Source organism: Emydura macquarii, unplaced genomic scaffold (assembly GCF_026122565.2).
Source record: "Emydura macquarii macquarii isolate MOO-44397 ecotype Brisbane River unplaced genomic scaffold, CSIRO-AGI_Emac_v2 contig_2205, whole genome shotgun sequence".
Classification (NCBI taxonomy): Eukaryota; Metazoa; Chordata; order Testudines; family Chelidae; genus Emydura; species Emydura macquarii.
Window position 1 is genome coordinate 25,855,715 of NW_027132342.1, and position 24,604 is coordinate 25,880,318.

General features: G+C 40.8%; 1 protein-coding gene across 2 annotated transcripts in view; it reads left to right on the forward strand.

The window, feature by feature from the left end:
- NTN4 (netrin 4) overlaps positions 1-24,060 on the forward strand; it is an 86,147-nt gene extending 62,087 nt beyond the window's left edge. The window contains exons 6-10 of one of the 2 annotated variants that reach the window (XM_067559783.1): positions 9,106-9,319; positions 11,146-11,258; positions 13,658-13,726; positions 16,479-16,649; positions 21,956-24,060. In XM_067559783.1, coding sequence (XP_067415884.1) covers positions 9,106-9,319; positions 11,146-11,258; positions 13,658-13,726; positions 16,479-16,649; positions 21,956-22,092 — 704 coding nt within the window. In that variant the 3' untranslated portion in view covers positions 22,093-24,060. The remainder of the gene's footprint in view (positions 1-9,105; positions 9,320-11,145; positions 11,259-13,657; positions 13,727-16,478; positions 16,650-21,955) is intronic. The other variant, XM_067559784.1, reaches the window with a different exon arrangement.
- The last annotated feature ends 544 nt before the right edge of the window (positions 24,061-24,604 follow it).

A 24,604-nucleotide genomic window follows, 5' to 3' on the forward strand; every position in this document is an offset into this window, starting at 1 on the left:
CCAGGAATATTCCAAGGGTTTGCAACCGGTAGGAAACTCCAGATCCACAAACCACATTGAATGGATTCCAATGAGAGAGAAACCCAGTGAGCCAAGTGATGCTACACTATGCTACACAGCTACAGACCCCATTGATTTCACGAGATTGTCATTGGCATAACAGAGCATAATCTGGTGCAGTCTCTCCCTATGTGGCAGACAGCAGTAGTGTTAGTGTTGTTTAAGGGAAAATTGTATCCATCTTCTTCAGAAAGCGCTCTGCAAAAATCCATTCTCATAAGAGAGAAATTGGCGATATCCTTTGAAACTTTAGAGTTGCCTTCTGGGGTTGGATATGGCATGTGGCTCCCATTGGATTCACTTGGAGTTGTGTGGCAAACTAACTTTGTCACCTCACTGGGCATTCCCTTGTTCCACTGGGGCTTTCTGTTGCCCCAGCCAGCCAGCAGAGGAATCTATTCCCCTCTGGATGTTTTATTTCACTAACTGGATAGCTGTGTGGCTATCCTGGTTAATATACCTTCTGTAGTTTACAAACCTGATTCCTCTTAGAATTCAGCTTATGAAAATGTGTGTGACCTCAATCCTTTATTACACATGGAACTAATATTTTTGATGTTATAATATGTAGACCACACATTTCTTAAACACAGTTACTTCAAATATTTTCCTAGTGTCCCTTTGCCTACTTCCGTTATCTACTTACACACTTTGCAGTCTCTAGACTCTTCATTTGTGATATCAAATATTTTGCTTCGTTAATTATTGCCGGGTCATATACAAGAGTGTTTTTGTTTAGTGCTCCCATTCAGAAAAAAATCAGGTTAGAACCTGGGCTCAGTCCCTCACTTTCTAGGTGTCTTTTCCAACTCCCATCTTCACTAGAAAAAAAGGTGTGTTCTGACCTCATATTAGCTGACATGTGGTAACTAACATGAGGTAAAATCCATGAGGGGAGAAAAGGCAGTTTTCACACGTGTCATCAGGTCACGATAAACAGTATGGGCAAACCTTGGGTTTACGCTGGCCTGATATCGTGTGTTAGTAGTACAACTGCCATGTGTTCACTAGGATTTTACCTCATGTTAGTTACCACATTTCAGCTGACATGAGGTAAGGACCTTTTTTCCTACCAAAGACAAAGCCATTGAAGCCAATATAAGTTTTTACATTGACTTCAGTGGGAGTTGAATGTGGTCTTAGAAGCACCTGAGAAGCAGCGCATTCCACCTTGGAGATGGAAGGAGTACACTGGTGGTGGCATTTGCTTGACAAATCTAGGAACTGAACTGAAATGTTTTAGAAAAAGAGTATCATTTAGTCCTCCCAAGCCTAATAGTTCCAATGCAAATCTTGCGTAGGTTGGGTAGGGTCATTACTGATTGGAATCTAGCACAGAGTAAACCTGCTTACAGAAATAAGTATCAGTGTAATTATTGGAAAGTTCCACTCCAAAATGGAGATAATGATTCAAATGGAAAAATACTAGTGTGTGTAAAAAAAGTCTAAGTTAACAATCAACCATCATGTCACAGAATTAACAGTCTGTAAGTATCACCACTGACACTAAATCCTAAGAAACTGCTAAGAACCTGACTAAAAAGCTTAGCAATCTTGGCAGGAGGCAGACTTGTGCAGATGGTATGATTAATGGATATTTTTACTGACACAATCTTGGATATAAACACTGCTGCACAGTCATATCAGTTTCCTTCATTCACTTCTAAATCACTGACCCATAACTTTCAACTTTTCTCATGCATTTCATATTTTTAAAAAGTGCAAAATGTTATATGCCTGACATAAAAGGTAGGATTTTGTCTCTTAACAATGTCCCTTAAAAAATGTAACTAGACAATCCATTTAAGGAACTCTCTATATTTAGGAACTCTGTGGTATTTAAATCCCAAAAGTAATGTATGTTTGAAATGACCCATAAGACAGCAATTATTACAATAAGACAAAGTCTTAATAATTTACCTTTTGCATTAAAAGTGTCTATTTTGCCACTATTATTATTTTGGTACATATGAGGGCTTGTCTACAAGGGGAGATTCAGGAAAATTAATCCTAATTAACTAAAGATGTGAATTTGAAGTGGATTAGTTAAACCATATTAAATCCTTGTATGGATACTGTTATTCAGAATTAAAGTGGCCTGGATGCAGTTTAGTTTATTCACTTTGAAAGTGAATTAAGATCAACTGAATTAAGGTCACTTTACTTCTGAATTAGGCTATTCACACGTGCGTTTAATGCAGTTTAACTAATCCACTTCAAATTCACACTTTTAGTTAATTTGCATTAATCTTCCGGGCTCTCCATGTGTATACAAGCCTTTAGTTATAGAACATAAAGTACTCGTTCAGCTCAGCAAAATAATTCTGACATGTATTAAACTGGTTTTATGAAGATTTATGTAACTTTAGAATATTACAGTTCACAAAGGATATTGCAGCAAACTCAAAAATTAATAGGACAAAGGTGATTTTATTTGGGGGGAGGGGGCAAAAACTTGAAATCTCCTATAAATGCTGCTCTAGACACCTCCACAACTCCAGATCCCCCTCACTGCTTTCCTTTCTGACCTCCTCCTTTTGGCCAGTTTATTTTCCATGCCAGAACTGGCTACATAGATAGAGCTGGGCAGAAAATGGTTTTCTCCATCCTGTGAGAGTTTGAGATTTCAAATTTCTTTCCCTGTCCCGAAACAGGAAAATCAAAATCTCAAAACTTTTCACTCACTGATAATCCAGATAACTACATAAATAAATACACAGATAAATTTGGATTGGATCAATTGAAACATTTTGTTTCAATCATTTTGAAGCATTTTGTTTCCATGTTGACCTTTTTAACTTTTTTAGTATAAACTACAATTTTGAAACAAAATCATTTCAAATAAAAAAAACAAAACTTTTGTTTTGAAAATATAGAAATGGGACATTATGATAATTTTGGAACTTTTTTTTTAATTGAAGTGGGAAGTTTGTCGTAACCGACACCTTCTTGCAAACAGTTTCAGTTTTGATGAATCAATGTTTTCTGACCCCCCCCAAAAAAAAGATTCTTTAGAAGATTCCCAAGCAGCTTTACACACAACCCTGTCTCAGCGACTCCTTCTAAGCGATAATGGTTAGCACACCATTTCTTTCTAGACATCCATCCAAGCCTTACAAGCAGCCATCTTCATCTGTGGGGAGCCCACAGTGCAGGAATGGGGGTCACAGAGAGTATAATGTTGAAGATGAGACTGGTATTCCCTGTATGGAATATTTCAGCACCCCTACGGTTTCCAAGAGTCTTTCTCATAGAGGGTTAGTGGTATTTTGGATAGCTCCAGTTGAGCAGCAAATGAATGAACACTGTTAAAGGAATTTACATAAGTCTGTGCATGAAATGTTTCGAAGTCTTGTGTTGTGCATGGTTTGTAGTAATTGGGACATGTCTGATAACCTTTTATGCTTATAGAGAAGACTGTAATATTCTGTACTTAGCTCAAGTCAACATTATTGCTCAACCACAGAGTAGCAATGAAAATTAAAACAGCACCAAGGTCAAAGCAAATAAAGCAGTTCTTAGGCCATAATCTTTAAAGATACTTTTAGGTTAGCAGTATATAATATTTGCTCAGGAGTAGGCGTGTACCAGATAAAACAGGGCATTCTACCATTTAACATAGCAATCTGACTGAAGGTTACTCATTTTCTCCCTCCCCTATCTCCAGTTGTATTTTATATTCCTCATGGATTTTTAAGTCTCAGCTACAGTGTAAACGGGGACAAGAAATCAGGTTTATAACTGCTGTGTTTATTTTTGCTTTTACACTACAGGTTTTTTAGGATAGCTATTTGGTATTTCCAAAGGGTAACTGGCAGCTCAAGAAACCAAAACCTTCATTCATAACACAGATCTAGGGAGGAAATCCTGGTCCCCGCTGAAGTCAATGGCAAACTCCCATTGACTTCAAAAGGGGCAGGATTTCTGTTTAGGTGTTTCCCCCACACAACCCTAGTCCAGACAGCAACTCCCAAGCAAAGACAGACAGATATTTGCACTTTGTAGATGCCAAGCACTAAGTATTTTGATGTGTTATACGACTGTATTTTGGTATCTCAATACCATTACGCTTGAATTAGCGGAAGAGAATGATCTGTCTCCTGGTGAGTTTAGTCATAGCTCGTCTTTGAACATAGACTGACAGTCTTGTTGAGGGGGCTGGGTTGGATGATCTAACAGCCTCTTTCCCTCTCTAACTTCCATAATTTTATGATTTTTTGTATTGTGCACAGTAAAGACTCCCCAGTGTGAAAGACACATTTTACCCATGTGATAGGAATTCCCCTGAGCCTTCTCTCTAAGGTTATAAATATATTCTCCAAGAAGCAGCATCTCACCTAACCATCCATGTCCACAGATTTTCACTGCTCCAGTGGCCTCTGCTTCTTCAGGGTGCTTCTCCAACAGATCCTTTATTTAGGGATTGGACAGTTGGTTGGAGAAAATAGAGGCCAAAAGCAGCTCTAAGAAGAGCAGATCATCAGATCACAAACAGCAGTAGCTGTAATTGCCAAGCTCCAAGTCATCGTTCCCTTAGAAATAATTTCCTGCTGTGTCCTGGCCTTACACTCTTGAACATTTACTTTCCTCTTTTCATGATGTTCTTGTTTTGTCTGGGTACTTAACTGTTTGTGATGTGGAGCATCTATTGCATGTATTCTGAACAGCTGTGGAGTGCACTTTATTTCTTTACTGTGTTTCACAGTATGTGCCTATCCTAAACTCCAGTCACATATACATTACACACACTTCCTGTGTTTTTAAAACTACATACAAAATATTCAGATTAACTCAGCGTCATCCTTTGTGCTTCCCCAATATTGAAGCCAGCTGGGAGCTGATGAGGCTCTTGGTACTACATAGAACAGCCTCAAAGCTACTCTACATTGCATCATCTGCTACTGTCCAAGAGAGCATTCTGGGATCTAGCCTACACTAGAGAAGTTTGCCAGTATAGCTCTCTTGGGAAATCCTCCTAGTCTAGACACACCTTATTCTAGCAAAAGATCGCTTTTGCTAGAGTGGCTTATACCAGTTTCCCAAATGTAAGCCATGCCAGGAAAAGTACCTTTTTGCCAGTATAAATGCATCTACGTCAGGGATTTTGCCAGTATAAAAATGCCATAAAAATCACCCTCCTAGCCAACACTGATATGCCAGCAAGCAGGCAGGGATCACCAGAGTGGTGGGACAATAAAGCCATATTCTCTTTGCCCCAGTCACACCTCCTATGCTGGGCCCCAGGACAGGGAATGGTGTAGTGGATCCCTAGGTAGTCAGCTAGCCAGTATTATAATCCCTTTTTCACTACTGAAATGGCAGAAAGGGACCAGAGCAAAGCCAAGGATCAGATCCAGCAAATGTGAAACAAATATAATGGAGGCAGAAGGGGGTGTATCTTGGAAGGGAGAGAGGAAAGTACCTAATTACCCATCCATTTTATCACATACCTTCCTGTTGTTTTCCCTGATAAACCACCTTCTTCTTAGCCCTTTAGCTTACACTCATTTTGTGCAACTACTCTGGTCCAGATCCTGGGGGCCAGTTTTTGTGCACCTAAGTGCAGCTCAGGAGGAAAATGGGTACAAAAGATTATAGGACGCTGGGATGGACACCAGGCATAACAGAACAGACTCCTAGGGCCTTTCCAGCTGAGAATCACCAAGGTGTACCAATACTCTAGCCATGTCCTTTACTCTCGGGGGACTAGCAAGGGGGTGGCTTACATCACCAGTGGATGTCCCTATGCATGGGGAATTCTCAGGCAGCCTTTCAGATAGGTCTTGTAGCTGTTTTGCTCTGGTACACTGGTACAAAGCAGCCTTAGCAGATAGTAGGCCTGACAGTCTGACTCACTGAATGCCAGAACAGTGGACTTTACACTACTTTCCCACTTACATCATTTGCTGACCATATTATATCTAATGTGTGGCTTTTGCACAACAGCTTGCTTTCTCCACTGAATTTGACCCTAAGTCTTCTGTGGGAGGAGTTGCTTCCAGTTACACCAGCTCTAAATTTGATCCCATAAGTATGTAACTATCTTTATTCTGTGGTTACAGTAGCACTGATCTGAGCATCCTAGTTAAGATTAGCAAATAGTGTGAATTTGCTTGAATAATCTTTCTGGCCCTTAGCCTCTAGGAAATTAAAATATTTCCTTGTGGGGGAGAGGGAAGGTTGAGAGTTTGCAGGGCCTCTTTATATAATTTTCATGGCACCTTCCCAGCTTCCAAAGGCAAGTCTGACCTGCTCAAAAGACTCTTTTAAGAGAACCCTACTTCAAATGGATAAAGGAAAATTCATTCTACACTCGAGAGAGATTTCTGAGCTGCAGTGTCCAGAATACTTGTGAATGCTTCACTATGATTTTAGGGGCAAATTTCCAAGAGCTACTTCCAAATTTCAAAATATAAGCATACAGAAATGCAGGTTAGCAAATGTGAGGATTGGGGGATCTTTGAAAATTTGACTCCGAGTGCCTGTAAGAGGGGAGTGAAAAATAAAATAAATTAAATGTGCCTCTCTGATTCAGTCCACTTCCCTCTTATGCTCAGACTGGAACTTTTCTAACAGCTTTCATAGGGGTATTTTAGCTACTAGCCATGGTATTGCAGAACCCACTAAGCTGTGGAAACTGGGTCTCCAAACTGCAGCTCTTTGGAAAAAATGAAGAAAATGTTGGTGAAAATGTAACCTACTGGACTAGATTCATCTCTGACGTAAGGGAGTACAACTCCATTGACATCAACAGAGTTGAATCCATGTAGGTCACTGGTGAATTTAGCCCACTGAGTGCATGAGACCACAAGAGTGTAGGGTACTTAATTTCTCCCTAAGGGGGTTAAGAAATGCCATAAATATCCATTGCATCTAGGAAGAAAATAGCACGTTTGGATGCATGTGTCAAGTGTAAAATACCTGACAGCCTTCAGGAGAAAGGTATGCGAGCCTCAGTGAGCACTGCTGAAAACTATGCAATTAAAGGTACTGGAGTCTATTGCCTGCAGCTAGTTATGCTGTTTGTGGAGATGATTTTTAATCTTCTTATTTTGTATAATTATATTTGTTTGGGGAAGAAGGGGCTGGAGAGGGGGCTGTTTTGAGGTTGTTGTGGTTTTGGTTTTTGTTTTCTTTTTGCAAAGATTCTGGAACCACAGTCAATACTGTAAACGGACTGTCAATGTTAAAAGCTGACTTAATATGTTAAAACTGCAGTTGAGGTACATCAAACCCTGGAAATCGCAAAAACGTCATCAGGTCAGAATCAAAGATATGTGCATAGCAACAAGTGTTCTGAGGCAAAGAAAGCATGACAGTGCTGTAGGTAGTGCCTTTCCTTGTATTGCCTCCACAGCAGCAAAGGAAAAAGCCTTGGATGGTTGAAAATGTTCTGTCCAAAACTGTTTTGGACAGAAAATCGGGGGGTTGGCTAAACAAAAATGTTCACTTTCTGTGAATTATTTTTTTTTTTGTTTTTGTCAAAAAAAGAATGCCAGAAAACTGAAATGTTTAGATTTGGAAATGATATGGTGGTGCCTAATGGAGTTGCTGTTTGGTTGACTCATGTCCCCTTTCTCCTCTATGGGTTGGGCTCCCTGGCTGGACTACACCACAGCCAGGGACTCTCATGCTGCTGCACAACCTCCCCTCACTTAGAAGACTGTAGTGCACCATGGGAGATGTTCTCTGACCAGGGAGCCCCAGCCTATAATGGAGAATGAGACCATGAGGCATCCAAATGACAGCTCCTATGAGGCACCTTGGCCAGGTGTTTCCAGATCAAATTATTTTGGTTTTCAGCCTAAATTTTTTGGTATTGGAATTTGCACCCAAAAAAAAATCCCCTATTTAAAACCTTTTTAATCCTCTGTATGTTGGATACCAAAGATAGCAAAAAGAGGCCTAGATTACATGTGGGAAAATGTGTTAAAGGGGAGGAAAATTCCAAACCTTCTCATGTAGAGCGTCTTCCACATTTTTCCATTCTGGAATGTGGGATTTGTCTTTCTCTCCCCTTGTCCCAACTGCCCCCTCCCTTTCCCCAAGAAGAAAAACAATGTCACCTTGCTCTCTAACAATCCCTCTGGCTACCGTATTGACCAACACAGATGGTCTTCAAAAAGAGCCACATCTAGCTCTTTCCACCCAAATGGAGAGCTGCTGCAATGTGAGACTGCAAACAGGGAAGAGGAAACTGGAAGAAGAGTGAAGTGGACCCTTCCTTGTTCAGTGATAACGAGTCTTTTGAGTTTTCAGTCCACAAAACTTGACACAAACTCAGAAAAATCCATGTTTCAGGATCTGTATGAGAGCTGGATGGCATTTGTATGTATTCATTATCAGGTCCCTCGTTTTTTATTCAGCATTTCAAAATAGCTACTTTATTTTTTTTTTTAAATGCCAAAAAAAGACTACATTTTATTCATCGCTCATTTAAATTAACATGACATTTTCAAACAGGTCCTGATTCAACAAGGTACTTCAGTGCAAACTTTAAAGTTAGGCATGTGCTTCAGTACCTTGCTGAATTGGGGCCCTGGAGTTATAAGCTGACTAACATAGTACTTTTCACGTTTGGCAAAACATGACATGAAACCAAGCTAGTTTGACTAATTATAATACAACAAAAGTTAAAGTCTTGTAATTTCGAAAGGGAATTCCTCTGGTCAGGTTCATACAAGTAAGGAGAATAAAGTCCAGAAATAACATAATTATTATTAGAACCACTGGAGGTTTGATATGTGTCTCACTATTTCATGCAAAAGTTTTGCTTTATTGTCAGGTCACGTTTCACGTAATGATTGAAAAATGTCTGTGCTGTGCACGTCCGGCAACTCTGGGTAAACTTTCAGTAATGTAGCAATATATTTCCTCTGGTAACTATGTCAATCTACTACTCCTCGCCCTCCATAGTGTAAAGGAAGCCCATCAAGCTCAGCCAAGCGTTGGGTGAACAAATCTGTTTGCTCTGCATTCATATCTAGCATTGTTAGCTTTCCATCACAAATACACTTACGTTATATGTCTGCTTTGATACTGCAGTGTGTTCCTGCCACGCTGTTGGATCAGCCATGCTTCCTTTCAGCACTAATACATTCTGTGACCCCAGCAACGGTGACTGCCCCTGCAAACCTGGAGTGTCAGGTCCTCAGTGTGACCGGTGTATGGTGGGATACTGGGGCTTTGGAGAGTATGGCTGCAGACCATGTGACTGCGCCGGAAGCTGTGACCCACTTACTGGTGACTGCATCAGCAGGTGAGTGGACAGACATGCTGTTGCTCTAGGCTCACAAATACAATTAGATCATGGGCATTCGTATCCCAGATATGTGAAATAAGTGTTGATGATTTTAGGTGGACATTATTTGAATTGATACTACAGAAAACCTAATGATACTCGGTATATAAATGGATAAATATTGCCCATACTGGGCAAGATTGCCTTCCTCCCATGGAGAAACCTGTTGGAGGGAGCCAGAGAAGACTTAAAGTTCCATGTGATTACCTGCCACAGTTTCCTACAAAACATTTCAAGGCTTTTGATGGGAGTGCTTTTGCTGTCTGCAGGGCTAGCAGGGGATACCTTCCAAGCCTTCAGGCCTAGAGGATCCATGGGTAAGGAGCCATCTAGATACATGGAAGCAGGAGCTATCTGCATGGACGGCACTGTGTTTCTCTGTGTTTCTCTGCTGGCCCAACTACCGCCTCATGGCAGCATGGCCATAGCTGAAGCTGTGCTGCCATTGACTGGTTTCCCTACAACAGCTCTGTCGCAGTCACACAGGGGACCCAGATAGAGTGGGTATAGCAGGTCTGAACATGGGTGGAGCTGTAAAACTCAGCTAATCCTCAATTCACTGGTGTCCATTTCTGTCCCCATGTGGCGCACAGAGCCCATGGATGACCATCACAGTGGTTTCCATGGAGCCCAGGGGGAAACCCATCCACCCTCATGTGCATGTGCCCAGTGGATGCACTGGCCCTATCATATTTGTATGTATTATATTGTTGGGCTTCAGAGTTCAGCCAGTCAGACTTTTAGATGATACAGAATCAGGATCTTGGGTTAATAATATGTTTATGTTATTAACAATAATATGTCAAGAGACTGGCCCATTTTATTATAGTATCACTGGTCATGACATGGTCATGACTGGTCTCCTTCCTGACCTCTAGGTATTTGGTGCTGGTACTTTCAGGCTTTTACAGTTCTATGGGGCGTGGAGGAGAGGGTTTCTGTACACTTGAAAGAAGATTGAAGGGCTCATTCTTGTTCCCTTTGAAATCAATCACTAATGTCCCATTGGCTTAAATGGAAAAAGGTCAAGCCTTAACTTAGTGGATGCTAGAGAAGAAAACATTTTAAATCAAACCATCTAAGGAGGCCTAGGTTACCAGTTACCATCTCTAGGCAAAACTGGCTGAGGTCTGGCTGGTGGGTCTTGCCCACATGCTCAGGGTCTAACTGACTGGCCATATTTGGGGTCGGGAAGGAATTTTCCCCCGGGTTACATTGGCAGAAACCCTGGGTATTTTTCACCTTCTTCTGTAGCATGGGGCATGGGGCGTTTGCAGGTTTAAACTAGTATGAATGGTGGATTCTCTTTAACTTGAAGTCTTTAAATCATGATTTGAGTACTTTAGTAACTCAGCCAGAGGTTAGGGGTCTATTACAGGTGTGGGTGGGTAAGGTTCTGTGGCCTGCAATGTGCAGGTCAGACTAGATGGTCATGATGATACGTTCTGAATTCTGAACTTAAAGTCTATGAGCTGTATAAATAGATCCTTCTGTGGACCTTGTATATTCACTGAGGTTATATATAGCATACAAATTCCTAAAGTATATTTTATACCAAACATGGATCCCTAAAACAAATCTAGGAGTTTACAATGATCAAGCTGTTCACCTTCTAAAAATATTCATTTTTGTGTGTTTTGTGATACCAATAAGTCAGGAGAAACTTTATGGTAAATTTCTGAAAAATGGACCATTGATAGTATGTGTGATAATTTTCTTGAATTTGTGATATTTTGTACTGACTATATAAGAAATGCTTCACAAATTTCCCTTTGTTACAACAGTGCAGACATAGTCTGGCATCATGAAATTTCCGATTTCCGCTCTGTGTTTAATGAGAGTGAGCCAGCATGGGGATGGGAGGATGAACAAGGATTCTCTGCTCTTCGGCATTCAGGTGAGATAGCTGATTGAAACATATTTCTCATCTCCACTCCTGTTACTAGGAGATTGAACAAAAAAGGGGTCTTTTAAAGTGATTTGTGAAAATGCAGCAGAGCATTGGAGCTTTGGACTAATGCCTTAGCAATGCTGGTAGCAAAGAATGTTCTGTCCAGCATTCAGGATTGTTCAACTACCAATAAAAAAAACAACTAAGGAACATTAAAAGACTTTCTTCAACGCATATATACAAGGATATTTAAAGTCTAGGCCTCCAGTCCCATCTTAAAATCTGATCCCAGTATGTAGGGGTTGAAAGCTTGAGTATATGCCTGGGTTTTTTATGCTGAGTTCTGAATTTTCAGGCTTTTGCGCATTTACATCAGAACATTTAATATTTCTATAATAATTTTAAATGCTCTTTTGTTTTATTTTATTTTTAATAATCTCCCTTATATCATATTTGCCCAGAACGGTTATATTCTGTTGGTAGATTGATGACAATGTTAATAAAAGAGTGTGATATCCTCCAGATTAATTAGATATGTAATTAGTGAGTTTCTAAAACAAGTGTGACAATGCTACCTCAGTACAGCTGTAGTTTCAGCTGGAGAAGTTATTTTCCACTTGTCCTCCTAAAAAGCATTGTGTAATGTTGGTGCTGCATATGATTATCAGTAGGCAGTGTGGCCTGATTATACATCTCCTCTGTTGGTGAGCGCTTACTCACGTGTATAGTCTTAATTACTTCAGTGGGACTGCTCACATGAGTAATCATTCACCAGCAGAAGGGTCCCACAACTGGAACCTTCGAGTTTTGCATATTGATGACGGTACACCTGATTCCTAAAGTCATTCCATCTTGTCAAGTCAATGCAAGTGCCATTTCTGCATTTGCACTAAATTGCATGATAAAAATCCTGAGGACATATTAAGTGGGGGGGAAAACCCTAGTGTCTTTAAATAGAAATCTTTATTCCAAGATCACAATAGCAATTAATCTGCTTTACACAATAACAATCTGCAGCATTTCATTTTAAGCAAATTTTGACTGGTACAAATGCAAAGATAGAATCAGAAAAACTCACTTCTGATTTTTGTACTGTAACTCAAAATAGTAAGGGTTTTTTTCCCCTCCTTTTAGAGTTTGTGCAAAAAATAATTCCTCTTGGGCTAAGATCTTGCGAACATACCTTCAGCCTGGAGCCAAATTTTCTAGCTGAACCCCTAAAGATAGGGGGTTGGGCCTTGACCAAGCAAAACAATTAAGCACTGTACTTGACTTAAAGCATGTGATCAAGTGCTGTTGAACTCTAGTGGAACAACACACAGGAATAAAATTAGCTCCCGCTTAAGAGCATTGCTGGTTCAGGGGCTTAAAATGAAAACTCTGGCAAACCCCTAACCGTACAGATACAAAGGGCAGCACTATAGGACTATAGCACAGAGGGGCATACTACAGAACATCGCAAGCTATATTGGGAAGTCTTTGGGTTCAGGCCACTCTGTGCCACTCCTATGGCATAAACGGGTAGACAGCTGATGGATCTCCCCAGCTGTGCATTCCTCTGGCACAGGGGAATCCTTGTGTGGCACAGAGCACGGGCTGGTGGGAGTCGGGAGAGTTTCTAATATTAAAAGATAAAAATAGGAAGGTTCCAATTTAAGGATACGTAAATTTGACATTAATTAAAGGTAGCTTGTATGTTTGAAAGACAAGCTTGTGCTTCAGTCATATACATGCTTTTCAGAGTTGGGGAGATGAGCATGCAATAGGGAAAAGGATGCTCAGTTATGTCTCGCCTGGTGTTCTGTGGGTATTTTCAAACTGCATTATGGGCAGAGTTGTGTTAATGAAAATACAAGTGACTGTTTGCCTGTGCAATCTACATGGGTCTGGCACTTGGTTACCCATGTTTGCAGGCCCTGTGTTCTCACTCTCTTACGCTCTGTGCAAGGTTATGAATGGTAACGGTGAGTTGTTCTTCTAAGAGGTGGCTCACGTCTGCTGGAAAGTGATGGCACCCTCAAAATCCTATCACACAGACAGCTGAATAGACCGGCATTGGGAAGTGACTTTGTGGGCCTGCTTCTCCTCTCACTTGTTCAATTGTAAAGCAAGAGTAATTCAAGTGAGGTCAATGGAGTTACACCACATAAGGCTAATGTGAGAGAAGGACAAGGGGTGAAATCCAGGCCACAGAGAAGTTAACTCTCACTAACTTCAATGGGGCAAGCATTTCATCCCAGAGCCTGTCTCAACCTACTCAGGCTGATATAAACCAGCAATACTGGAGTGAAAGGCTCGGTATCCCATTACCTACCCCTGATCCAGTCCATCCCCTCCCTTTGCTACATGTTTCAATCTTTTGGGTACTATCCATGAGACACTTTTGGTTTGCTTTGTTCCCACAGGTAAATGTGAATGCAAAGAACAAGTTTTAGGGAATCCCAAGGTCTTCTGTGGAATGAAGTACACGTATGGTGAGTTACAAGATGAACGTATTCTTGTTGGGTTGGATTATTGTTAGTACATAAAGGGCCATTTGATGAGTCTATATAAGAGTGTAAGTACAGCAGAGCTGGTGCTTACCTCATGGAAATGGATTAAAACAGCAAAAGCTGAAGAAAGCATGTAATAAAGCTTATATCTTTTACTGCAATTTACGGAAAAAGCCAAGTATCAGAAATGGATTCCCATGAAAACTAACTAGGCACATCACTTGGCAGATACCCAGTTTGCTGTGTTCTGATTATACCCAAGATAATTTTCAAGGAGCAATTATAAGGAAAATTACTTATTTATTTACAAATTTGGAACTCTACCTCGCATATGTTGCATCCCCAAAACCCCTTTGATTTTCAGTGGGAGGACTGGGTGCACAAGAAATGCAGAACTGGACTTTTATTTGATGCCAGTCACCACAGTATTTAGGCACTGTGCAAAATATATAATTATAAACACACACACACATATATATACACACTATGCATAATGGTCAAGCATAATAAAGTGTCATGCTCCATTATCCATTCACTCGTCACTAGAAAACCCCCTTGACTGAAGGACCAATACTAAAAGGAAAACCTTGTCCAAAAGGTCCACTTTGCATCATTGCCTGGAGGCCACCAACTCTGAGTTCTGATGACTCACAAGAGGGAGTGATTTCCATGGCCACAGACAATTCATTGAGAAGACTTTTCCTCTGACCCTTAAGAGTTTGTTCCTGAGAACTGACACCCTGTCAGCAAGAGTTCAGCAGTTGAAATGGGGTGATGTTACAGCATTTGCATGTTGAGATTTAAAGGAGTAAGGGGAAAACTTTATCTATGGTGAGCCATATCACTGTATGCCAATGAACTGTCTCCTTCATACTATGCAGGCGAAGGAATTCTTTGCCTAACACTCCCTTCCTTTCATGAGCTTTCAAACTCTTTTGCACCTGCTCTGTCTCGTGCTAGAGTTTAAAATGCATTGAGAGATAATCCATGCCATTACAGACTGCACAGTGACCCACAAAGAGAAGTTCAAGGGGCCGCATGTCATTGAAATATGGCCCTGGCTTAGTGGTATTAGAAAAAAAATCTATCTCTGCCTTGCTTTGCTTCCTGACTGCGATAGTGACAGTGTTTAATCTAGCAAAAGATAAGAAATAAAAGCAAAAAACCAACTTCGTAAATCTTATCTGAAGTGCACTCAGGCCTCCCACCCTTTCATTGCTCAGTGTTAAAGGGTGTCAGCTAAGTTACAGAGACAACAGATGAATTGTAGGGCTCATCATAAGCTTGAAGTGAAGGGCTGCAGTGTAGAAAAAGAGTCTTCTCATACTTTTAATATGGACTCTAAATAAAGCAACATCATAAGAAGCTGTTAAATACCATTACCGGCATCGCATCTTAGAGGTCATTTCTGCAGTAGCCTGCATAGCATGGAAGCAGGACTATAAGGGCATCTCTAACCTGGAGCTGCAGGTGTAATTTTCATCTTGGATAGATGTACGTGAGCTAGCTTTGATCAATCTAATGCACTGAAAATAGCAGTGTAGGTGTAGCCACGGCTGCATGGGCAACAGGATGTGCTAGCTGCCTGAGTACAATCCCATCTGAGACGCTAGGTATGTACTCAGGTGGCCAGCCCCTCCCACCACCTGCACTACCGCTGCTATTTTTAGTGCACTAGCACAATCAGCACTAGCACGGGTATGTCTCCCCAAGCTGGAAATTACACCTCCGGAGCCAGCGTAAATACCAAGTGGGTTTTGTGCACAGCACCAAGTGCAGAAAGAGAAACCACTCTGCATCCTGCACGAGTTTCCATACAGCTGGCACACATCCATCCCAGCCTCCAGGCACCAGTTTACACTGAAAAAAGGTCTGCTGTGAGAGGAAAGTGGGTGGGCCTCTGGGCATCAATGAGCCCAAACGCCGGTGGGCAGCGGCCTTCATGTTTTAATGTAGTTACTCTGACAAACGCAGGAGTATCAGCAGCTGGAGATGAGTGGGATGGGGATGGCGGTGCTGTTCAGATGCCTGTCATTCTACTTCATGCACCTTGGCCAAAGTTTGCAAAACCAGGAGCCCAAAGTTAGGGTCCTAAAAATATATTTAAGCTGATTTTCCAAAGGGCTGCACAAGCAGCAGTTCCCACTGACCTCCATTGGAGCAGGGGGGTGCATAGCATTTTGAAAGCCAGGCCACTCAGCATCTCCTTACCCTCTGTTTTGTAGGATCTGCCATAGTCACCGTGCAAATAAAACTAACCCAGCGTTCTCTCCAGCAACTGCAAAGTATTGATTTCTGCATGTCACTAGTCTGACAGAAAGTCTAACAGGGTATGTCCGCATTACAATCCCAGGGTGTGATTGCAGCTCAAGTACTAGCTCAGGTACTGGAGCAGTGAAGTTAAGGCAACAACACTCGCTTGTGTGAGGGCTAGCAGGACCTGGGCGGGCTTGTCCGGCCTGAGCTGAAGCACATGCTGCAGCTTCACTGCCCCATGCAGCTGGTATCCAAGCTAGTTAAATTAAAGCTAGCTCGGGTCTGAACTGCAATCACACCCTGCGACTGCTGTGTAGACATATCCACGGGCTTAGTCTGAAGATGTATGCTGCTGTCAGGCTAATTCTGCAATTTATAGTCACGCTGGTCCTTACCAGTATGACTTAGCACTGCATTAGAAAGAGAGGTGGCTGTGACCATTTTATGTATTCCTGCTTTTGAAATTGTGCCCTCCCAGTGGTGAAAGCAAAGATTTTATCTGCTCACGACAAAGGCTCCCATGCAGAAGTAAATGTGAAGATCAAGAAAGTGTTGAAATCAACAAAGCTTAAGATTCTGCGAGGAAAGCGAACTCTCTACCCAGAATCCTGGACTAACAGAGGCTGCACTTGTCCAATTCTTAATCCTGGTAGGTATTTGGCTTTGGCTTTGTGAAAAGTAATATGCCCATCAAATGTATCTTGATTTCTTCCTCATTCTTCCACCCCATCTCTCAGTATATTTAAGGTATACTCCTGCACTGACTAAGACACTGAATTTTACTCTATCATTTAAACTCCAAGAGCAATCTCAGTGGAATACTTTTATTTGATATAGAGAATCCTTATTCACTTCACATTTTGAAGAGTGAATCTGCTATTTGCAAAACAGAATTACAGTACTACAACTTTACATAGCTAACCCACCAGTTACTCACTGCTTGGACTACTGAAAGCAGTTGCATGTAGTGCCAGACACCTACAAGATAGAGTTCTTTTCAAATCTAATTTTGCTTTGGATCCATAATAACACATTCAAGTTTTCAGTTCTGTATCTGGCCACATTACTGTTCTGCTGTTATAACCTTCTCTCAAAGGAGTGCACACTTAGAATGCCTTCTTCAAAAGTAATATTGAATTAATTTAGACTAGAATAAAATAAAAGAAACTTTTTTCTCTGGATTTGGGTAGGAAGCTTTAGCTTCATCATTAAAAACAACGAGAGTTTTGTGGCACTTTAAAAACTAACAAATTTAATTTTTGTAGGCATAAGCTTTTGCCTACAAAAATTAAATTAGTTAGTCTTTAAAGTGCCACAGAACTCTCGTTGTTTTTGCTGTATACAGACTAATACGGCTACCCCTCTGGAACTGAACTTCATCACTGTTGCTCATCTTCTTTCAGTGAACAGATATTTAGTTTCAAATGAAGTATAATCAGTGCTGATAAAACAATGCATGCTGCCTCTGTGATCATCACGGGAACCAAGAAATTCAGAGACAGAATTTTTCAATAGAGAGAAACTAAAATCTATCTAAACTATCTTTTTTACTATTCAAAGAAAAACCAGCAGCTAATAACTAATTAAGTGAAACATTCTATTCTATTCTATTCTATATAAATTCTATATAGGTTTTGTTCAGGTAACCCCCAAAACTACCTGAATAAAATGTAGATTCAATACTGAGGTTTCCTTTACATATTTAGCAATAGGAAGATTTTTCACTTAGTGAGAAGAAGGTCACCTGCAAAACATAAGACATGAAATTACTCAAAAAAGTTACCATTGTGGAGATTTTTGCAATCTTTTCTCATCTTTAGAAATAATGCTTAGTATTTGGCCTTCAATCATATGGAAGGTAGAACAGATGTACTTAGGAATTATTTTTAATATACTTCTCATTGTATGGCAGTAGGGTGAATCAGCATCCCAATGCATGAGTTTATTACTTAAGCACATAAGACCTGGGATAGCTGCAAAAATCCATAAACATTTTAATGCAATGGATACAGGTTCTTACTGTTTCCATATGCAAAGCAAAGAGAAACAGGAAAGGCCAGCTTCTGATCTCAGCTCTACTGGTATAAATGTGGAGAAACTCTATTAGGGTTGAAGAACAAAGAATATCAGGGGTCAGATCCTCAGCTGGTGTAAAACTGTGAAGACCTATTGACTTTCATGAAACTTTATTAATTCACACCAGCAGAGGATCTGGCTCTGTATTTCACCAAGTTAAAAGCCAACCACAGAGTGAATTAAAATTGCTGCTACTCAGACATCTAAGAAGGGTCAGTGGTGCGGTCACTGGGGCAAATATTCAAAAACATGCATTTGACACACATTAATTGTAAATGTATGTAAGTGGTCAAATTGCACTTATCTAAGTTAGTTTTCAACAGGTGAAGCTTAGTAGCAGTTAAACTACTGCATGCCGAAAGAAGAACTCAGAAACATCTGCTCAGGCTGGGGATATGGTCTGTCAGAGAAAACCGTTAGAAATACACCTCTTTCACCTCTGATATCACATTCACTTCAGCTACACCTTGTGCCCCTTTTATGTTCAACTCTATGGGAACATTTGAGAATTTTCCTATCAGAAATGTCCATGAAAAGCAAAATGAGTGTACACTCAAGGAAATGGTGCTTTAATTTTGCACACAAACATACTTGTACATACTTTTCCAATTAGGCAACAGAGCCAATTCCGTGTGACTTATCTGGCAAATCGCAAGCTCAGATTTTCAGTTTTGCTGCCCTGATCTTCCACTGTCCTACTCCAGTTTTGTTCAAGTGTAAATGTGGAGTAACATAATGACAAACCATCCAACATTGGGTGAATTGTTTGCAATCCATCTGTATAGTAAAAACACATTTTAAAATTAATTAAATGAGTTCAAACAATGAATTAATTTAAGGAAATAGTGAGATGCTCACAAACATTCCCTGAGCTGGAAAAGGGGCTCAGGCCCTGATCCTGCAATGAGATGGCATGAGCTGACCCTGTACCAATAGAGAGCTCTGCTGTGGCAAGCAAAGGGGTCTGATTCCATGGAGCTCATCACTGGATCAGGACTTATATTTGCAGTCTTGTGATAGTTGGTGTTTTTCTTAATGCCCCAGCTCCTAGAGTCCTGTGATTGCAAAAGAATCTCAGCTTTCATTTAAAAATAGTAAGTTTCTAGCCCTCATGGTCGTGGAGAAAAGCTTGAAAGCATGAACCAAGTGCACCGTTCACATTCAAAAACTAGAGGGCAAGTAAAAAAGAAACCCAAGTTTAATTTCTGGCCAGTTGGCAATATCGTATTTATTACTCAAATGATCCACTTACTCTTCTCTTAGGATAGGAACTCCTAACCTTCAGATCAGTAAAAACCAGGAACAGAAGGAGAAAAATTCAGAGCAGACATGAAACAATTTCCTCACATATAACTTCTCTGAAAATAATATCTCCCTAAAACATGAAAGAGATCAAAGAGAAAAATAGCATGTTTTCACTCTGTCCCATATAACCCAAGCAATCTAGAGCAGAGACTCAGAACTTAGCATTTCCAGCCGGAAAATCTAAAAACACTCATCAAATCGCACCACCCTGCTGCTCAGATGATAAGCTCCCAATGTTCCTACAAGGAATCTGTCCAGCACACACACACATGCACAAAAGTGAACTTCTAAGAGGACAATAAACATAAAAGATTTAAGTGTCTCAGTCACCTTCAAGGAAACAGACTCCACTTCCTAATCGCAGCTCTGCCAAACATAGGAAAAGAACAGAGAGTTCCTGACAACAAAATGCAAGGAATTTGAGATGAAATTCACATCCTTGAAGACCAGAATGAGACATTTCAGGAAGCTTTTTTTGTTTTATTTTTGCACTTCCATAAAAACAGCTGAGCAGCTTTTTGAAAAAGCAAGCCTACAAAATCAACTGCTAATTTAAAAAAAAACGTGCTCCCACACTGAAAGCTTCATGCCAAGCTTCCTCAGCCAGGGAGATTTTATGATCCTTTGAAAAATGATGTTTCTAACAGAAATGTTGATGCAACCATAATGAGTGTTCTGCAAATAGCCCTACTGTCATATATATCCTGTGTTTACATTACAGAAAGATGATTGTGTGTGCCCAAAAACTCATATGTAACAGATAGTAAATTGTAGCATATGTGTGTGTGTGTATATATATATATATATATATATATCCTTTACTTGTGGAGTTAATACTGCCTACATTGGGCTAACTCCTCAGCTGTGCCTAGGTACAGCAAAGGGTCATAGGCATTGTAGGTGGTGAAGATGGATCTAAGCGTGCTTTGTCTTGTCCGGATATTGAGGCTCGGTGGAACAAGTTAGAACAACCACACCCCTGACATGCCCCCTTTAGAACACACCCTACAGTGGCCATGGGGAGCCAGAAGGGTCTGATATAGAACCCACTATGCCATCTTTACACCAGCTGTGGTTGTCCATTACTCTGTGTTTGCACAGCGCCTAGCACAATGTGGTCCTGATCTTGGTTGAGGCCTCTAGGTGTTATCGTAATATAAATAATCATCATCATCAAGTGGACTCCTCAGCTGCCCATCTAGGACAACTTTCAGGTTCCTGTGTGCCATCAGGACCTGGCCCAGTGTTTCTTCAGATGACTTGCAGCCTTATAAGAAACATCTAGGGCCTCATTCTGCCCCCACTTGCCCTGACTCAACACGGTAGTCAGAAAACATATGCTCCCGTGTTTAAGGTCAGGCACTTGCTTAAGTACCTTTCTGAATCAGTGCCAATGCCAGTAATATTGTACAAATTAAGCAATTCCACTGAAGTGAACAGAGAGACACCCGTGTAAAATCAGGTGAGTTCAGAATCAGGCCTATGGCATCAAAGGCAGATGATGGAGCCATGTGTCAGGATTCTGTGGAGCTGCTTTTCACTGCATTGTGGAAGCATCTAGAAATCAGGCAAGACTTTGAAGGACACTTCTAACATATCTCTGAAATGTCTGGGTGAGGCAGAATTTTAATGAAGCACGTTTTGGTTTGAATGCAAGCCCTCAGGCATCCTCCAGGTGCTCATTCCAGTTCCTCTAATAGCCCCATTGCCTCACTGGAGTGTCTCGTAGCTAATTGTATTCCTAAAGGCATTTAACCTGCAGCTGTGGATTTCCATGACAGAATAGGAATACATATGGAACTTGCTTCACTGATCTGCAGCAGATCCTGTATTTTAAAATATCTAAAAACCAATGGATAAAGATATTATTGGTGAGAATAACTGCTTTGCTATGCTAAATTATTTTAATCTGTTTACATTCTGAGCCTTAATTCACCTTTAGCCCTAGAGCTAAATATATTGGTGTGGAAATATTTACAGTACTTTGCTTGCATATTATCATGATTTTCCCCTTTAGGGCCACCCTCCTGAGGCATGCACATGCCCTGTAGACAAGTTGTACACATGCCATGCCAGCTTAGCATGGACAACTGGGGCTCAAAAAGAATCAAATCTGCCCCTGTGCAGAAGAAGGTCAACGCGAGGCCTGTGGGACATTATGTCCCACATAAGCCCTAATTTGAGGATTTAAAGGAGGGTCCGAGTGATGCATAAGCCTGCACAGGAATGAATTTAACCCAACAACTTCTGTTAAGACTGTAAACAGAGGGTATAAAAAAGAGCAGTTTTTATCCAGCCACCCTCTCCTCCTCTGCCTCCACTTCTCACATGCCACTTACCTGCACAGTGTGAGTCACCATCAGATTCAGAGCTTGCACACAGCATCTCATGCAGATCTCACTGTCAGTTGAGCCACAGGGCTGACTTTGATGCATCTCCTTCTCTATGTACAGTATTTCTACACAAATATAGGGTTTTTTTCCTTCAGAATAGCTGATTATATAGCTGATGTCAGTGTAGATACCTTTTTAAGCATTCTGTCATACAACCCCTGACCACTTTGATGATTTACAGGCTTCGAATACCTGGTAGCAGGGCATGAGGAAGTTCGGACTGGGAGACTGATAGTCAATATGAAAAGTTTTGTCCACCAGTGGAAATCAGCTCTTGGAAGAAAAGTCTTGGAGATTTTAAAGAGAGACTGCCACTAAAAGTGCACAGACAGGTAGGGCCTTTCTTTATGCACAAAATGCAAACTTCACAGACAGAAGACCTCTAAAATAAAAACTGGAATGTAAGAAAATAGTGCCAAAATGTGTGGAGTGGTGGTCCAATTCACAGGCTCTATCTAATGTAACCCTTCCTGGTCAATGTTCATTTACTCTCCTAAATCTTCTTTGGAAGGATGCTCATGTGAGCCAATGTTACAGGGGGAAAAAAAGGTAGGGCCTGATTCTCATCTCACATACCCCAGTGTAATTCTGGAGTAACTCCACTGAAGTCAATAAAGTTACACCAGTATAAAATTGGCATAAATGAGAGGAAAATCATGCCCATAAATTAAAGAGGATGGACAAAAATTTGCTGCCAGTTACACCAGTGTAAGGCCTGAATAACTTCAGTGAAGTTGCGGGAGTTCCCTGTATTTACACTGCTGTACTATAACTGAGTGTGTGTCTTGACTGCAGTCATTGGGAGAGATTGCAGCTCAGGCCAACAAACACAACTAGCTTTAATCTTGGTAGCTTGGCTCCTGGAACAGTGAAGCTGTGGCAGCTCGTGCTTCAGCGCAGGCTCTGCAAACCTGTCTGCAACCCCGGGTAACTATTTGCAGGGCTAACCCACACTGAAGCCTGAGCTGCTGTGGCATCACTGCTCCAGTTCCTGAGCTAGGAAGATTAAAGCTAGCTCGGGTATGTCAGCGCAAGCTGTAATCACAGCCAGCGATTTCAGTGTAGCCCTACCCTCCTATCAGACTTTGGCCCAGTATTATAACAGCAGGCTACAGAACTGGAGGTTATGTTTGTATCAGTGGGAGAGCTCTGTTGGCAACATGTCATTTCTGATTAGCATGTGCCATCATGAAAAAGAGTGGCGCACTGCATGCTTATAAAGGAATGCGTAGGATTTAAGTTAGGGCACTTAAAGGTTATGGGCCAAATTGGTTTTTTCAGTTACACTTGTATGAACCTGTTGAAGTCAATGGAATTACTCTATGTTTACACCCGTGTAACTAAGAGTAGAATCCAGACATTTGTCAGCAATGTTGTTTTACTGAAGAGGTGCAGCGCATGTGAAGTTTTGTCCACAAAGTGTTAAAACTGATCCTATCCAAATGTAAATATTTCATTGTATAAAGCACTTTACTACCTGCCACTTCATGGTGTGGCACGTTTCATTTTGTTGGAGAGAAAAGGGGCCTACAAAAAACCTATTGAAACAGAAGCACTCCAGAAGACCCCTAAATGTGGACAACATTCGTAATATAAAGGGAATGGTCCTCTTTTTGCCTTGGCACTGACCATTTAGAGAATCCAAGGATGCAATCTGAAAGATAATGTACTTGCACTGAACTCCCAATTTCAGACCAGAGTTTGGATTTTGTGGGTATTGACTATAATGAGACTTCACAAACAACATAGAGAACAAGAGACTTAGAAGCAAGAATGCAGTTGCCAGAGGATAAGAACTCTGCCTGCGGACAAAGAGATGGACTTTTTAAGTGAAAAGGACTCCGTTTCACATATCACAACCCTGTAATTCATGAGGGACCTGGGGCTTATTTTATTTTCAATGTTAACATTTAAAACTGGACATTAAATTTGTTTTCCCCTGTGTTTTTATTTACAGTATATATGGCTGATTTCCACTTTAACACCAAGTTATGGGACGTATCACAGCTATTGCCATTTTCAGCACTAGCTTATACCTTTTCTGTAAGCCATCTTTAAACTTCAGTACATAGAGTGTATTCTGTTCATGAGCATACGGGGGGGGGGAAATAGCAGAAACTGCAATACCATAAAAAATCACAAGGCTGCCAATCTGCTTCACAAATGTATTTCTCTTTCAGGCACTTGCTGGCTCACAAAAATGATACTGTTTTGGTCATTTGTTTTTATATCTCATGTATGTAATAAATATGATATGATTTCAACAGCCTTATCTCGCACATTTACATCACTAGCAATATTGTTCTGATACCAGGCATGCAAGGAAAAAGAAAGCTATGGTACAGCAGAATTTTATTCTCTTTAGGGAAATTCACCCCTTGTGCAAAGAATCAACACAAGGCCCAAGTACTATGTAATTCACATTTTGTCCTGTTTGGAGGGGTCTCAAATCTAGGCCCTCTGCACAGGGGTGATTTCATCCATAATGGCATTAGACTTGGCCAGAATCTGGTACTCACAGAAATCCAATAGACTTGAGTTGCAGAATGGCTACACATGAATGTCAGGCCACTGATGATCCAAATCAGGCTAACCCATCATCCCCTCAGTTTCCATTTGAAACTGAAAAAGGAAGAGGCTGTGGGAAATTAAAACCAAACCACAAGACCTAAAGCAAAAAAAAAAAAAAAAAAAAAAAAGTAAAATCATTTACTGGTACTGAAAAGAAATGCCTAGAAGGCACAGAGGTGAACTACGCTATAGGTAACACCTACTCTGCTAGATATACACTTACTGGGTGTAGTCTGTTAATCAGTAACCAAGAGGTTAA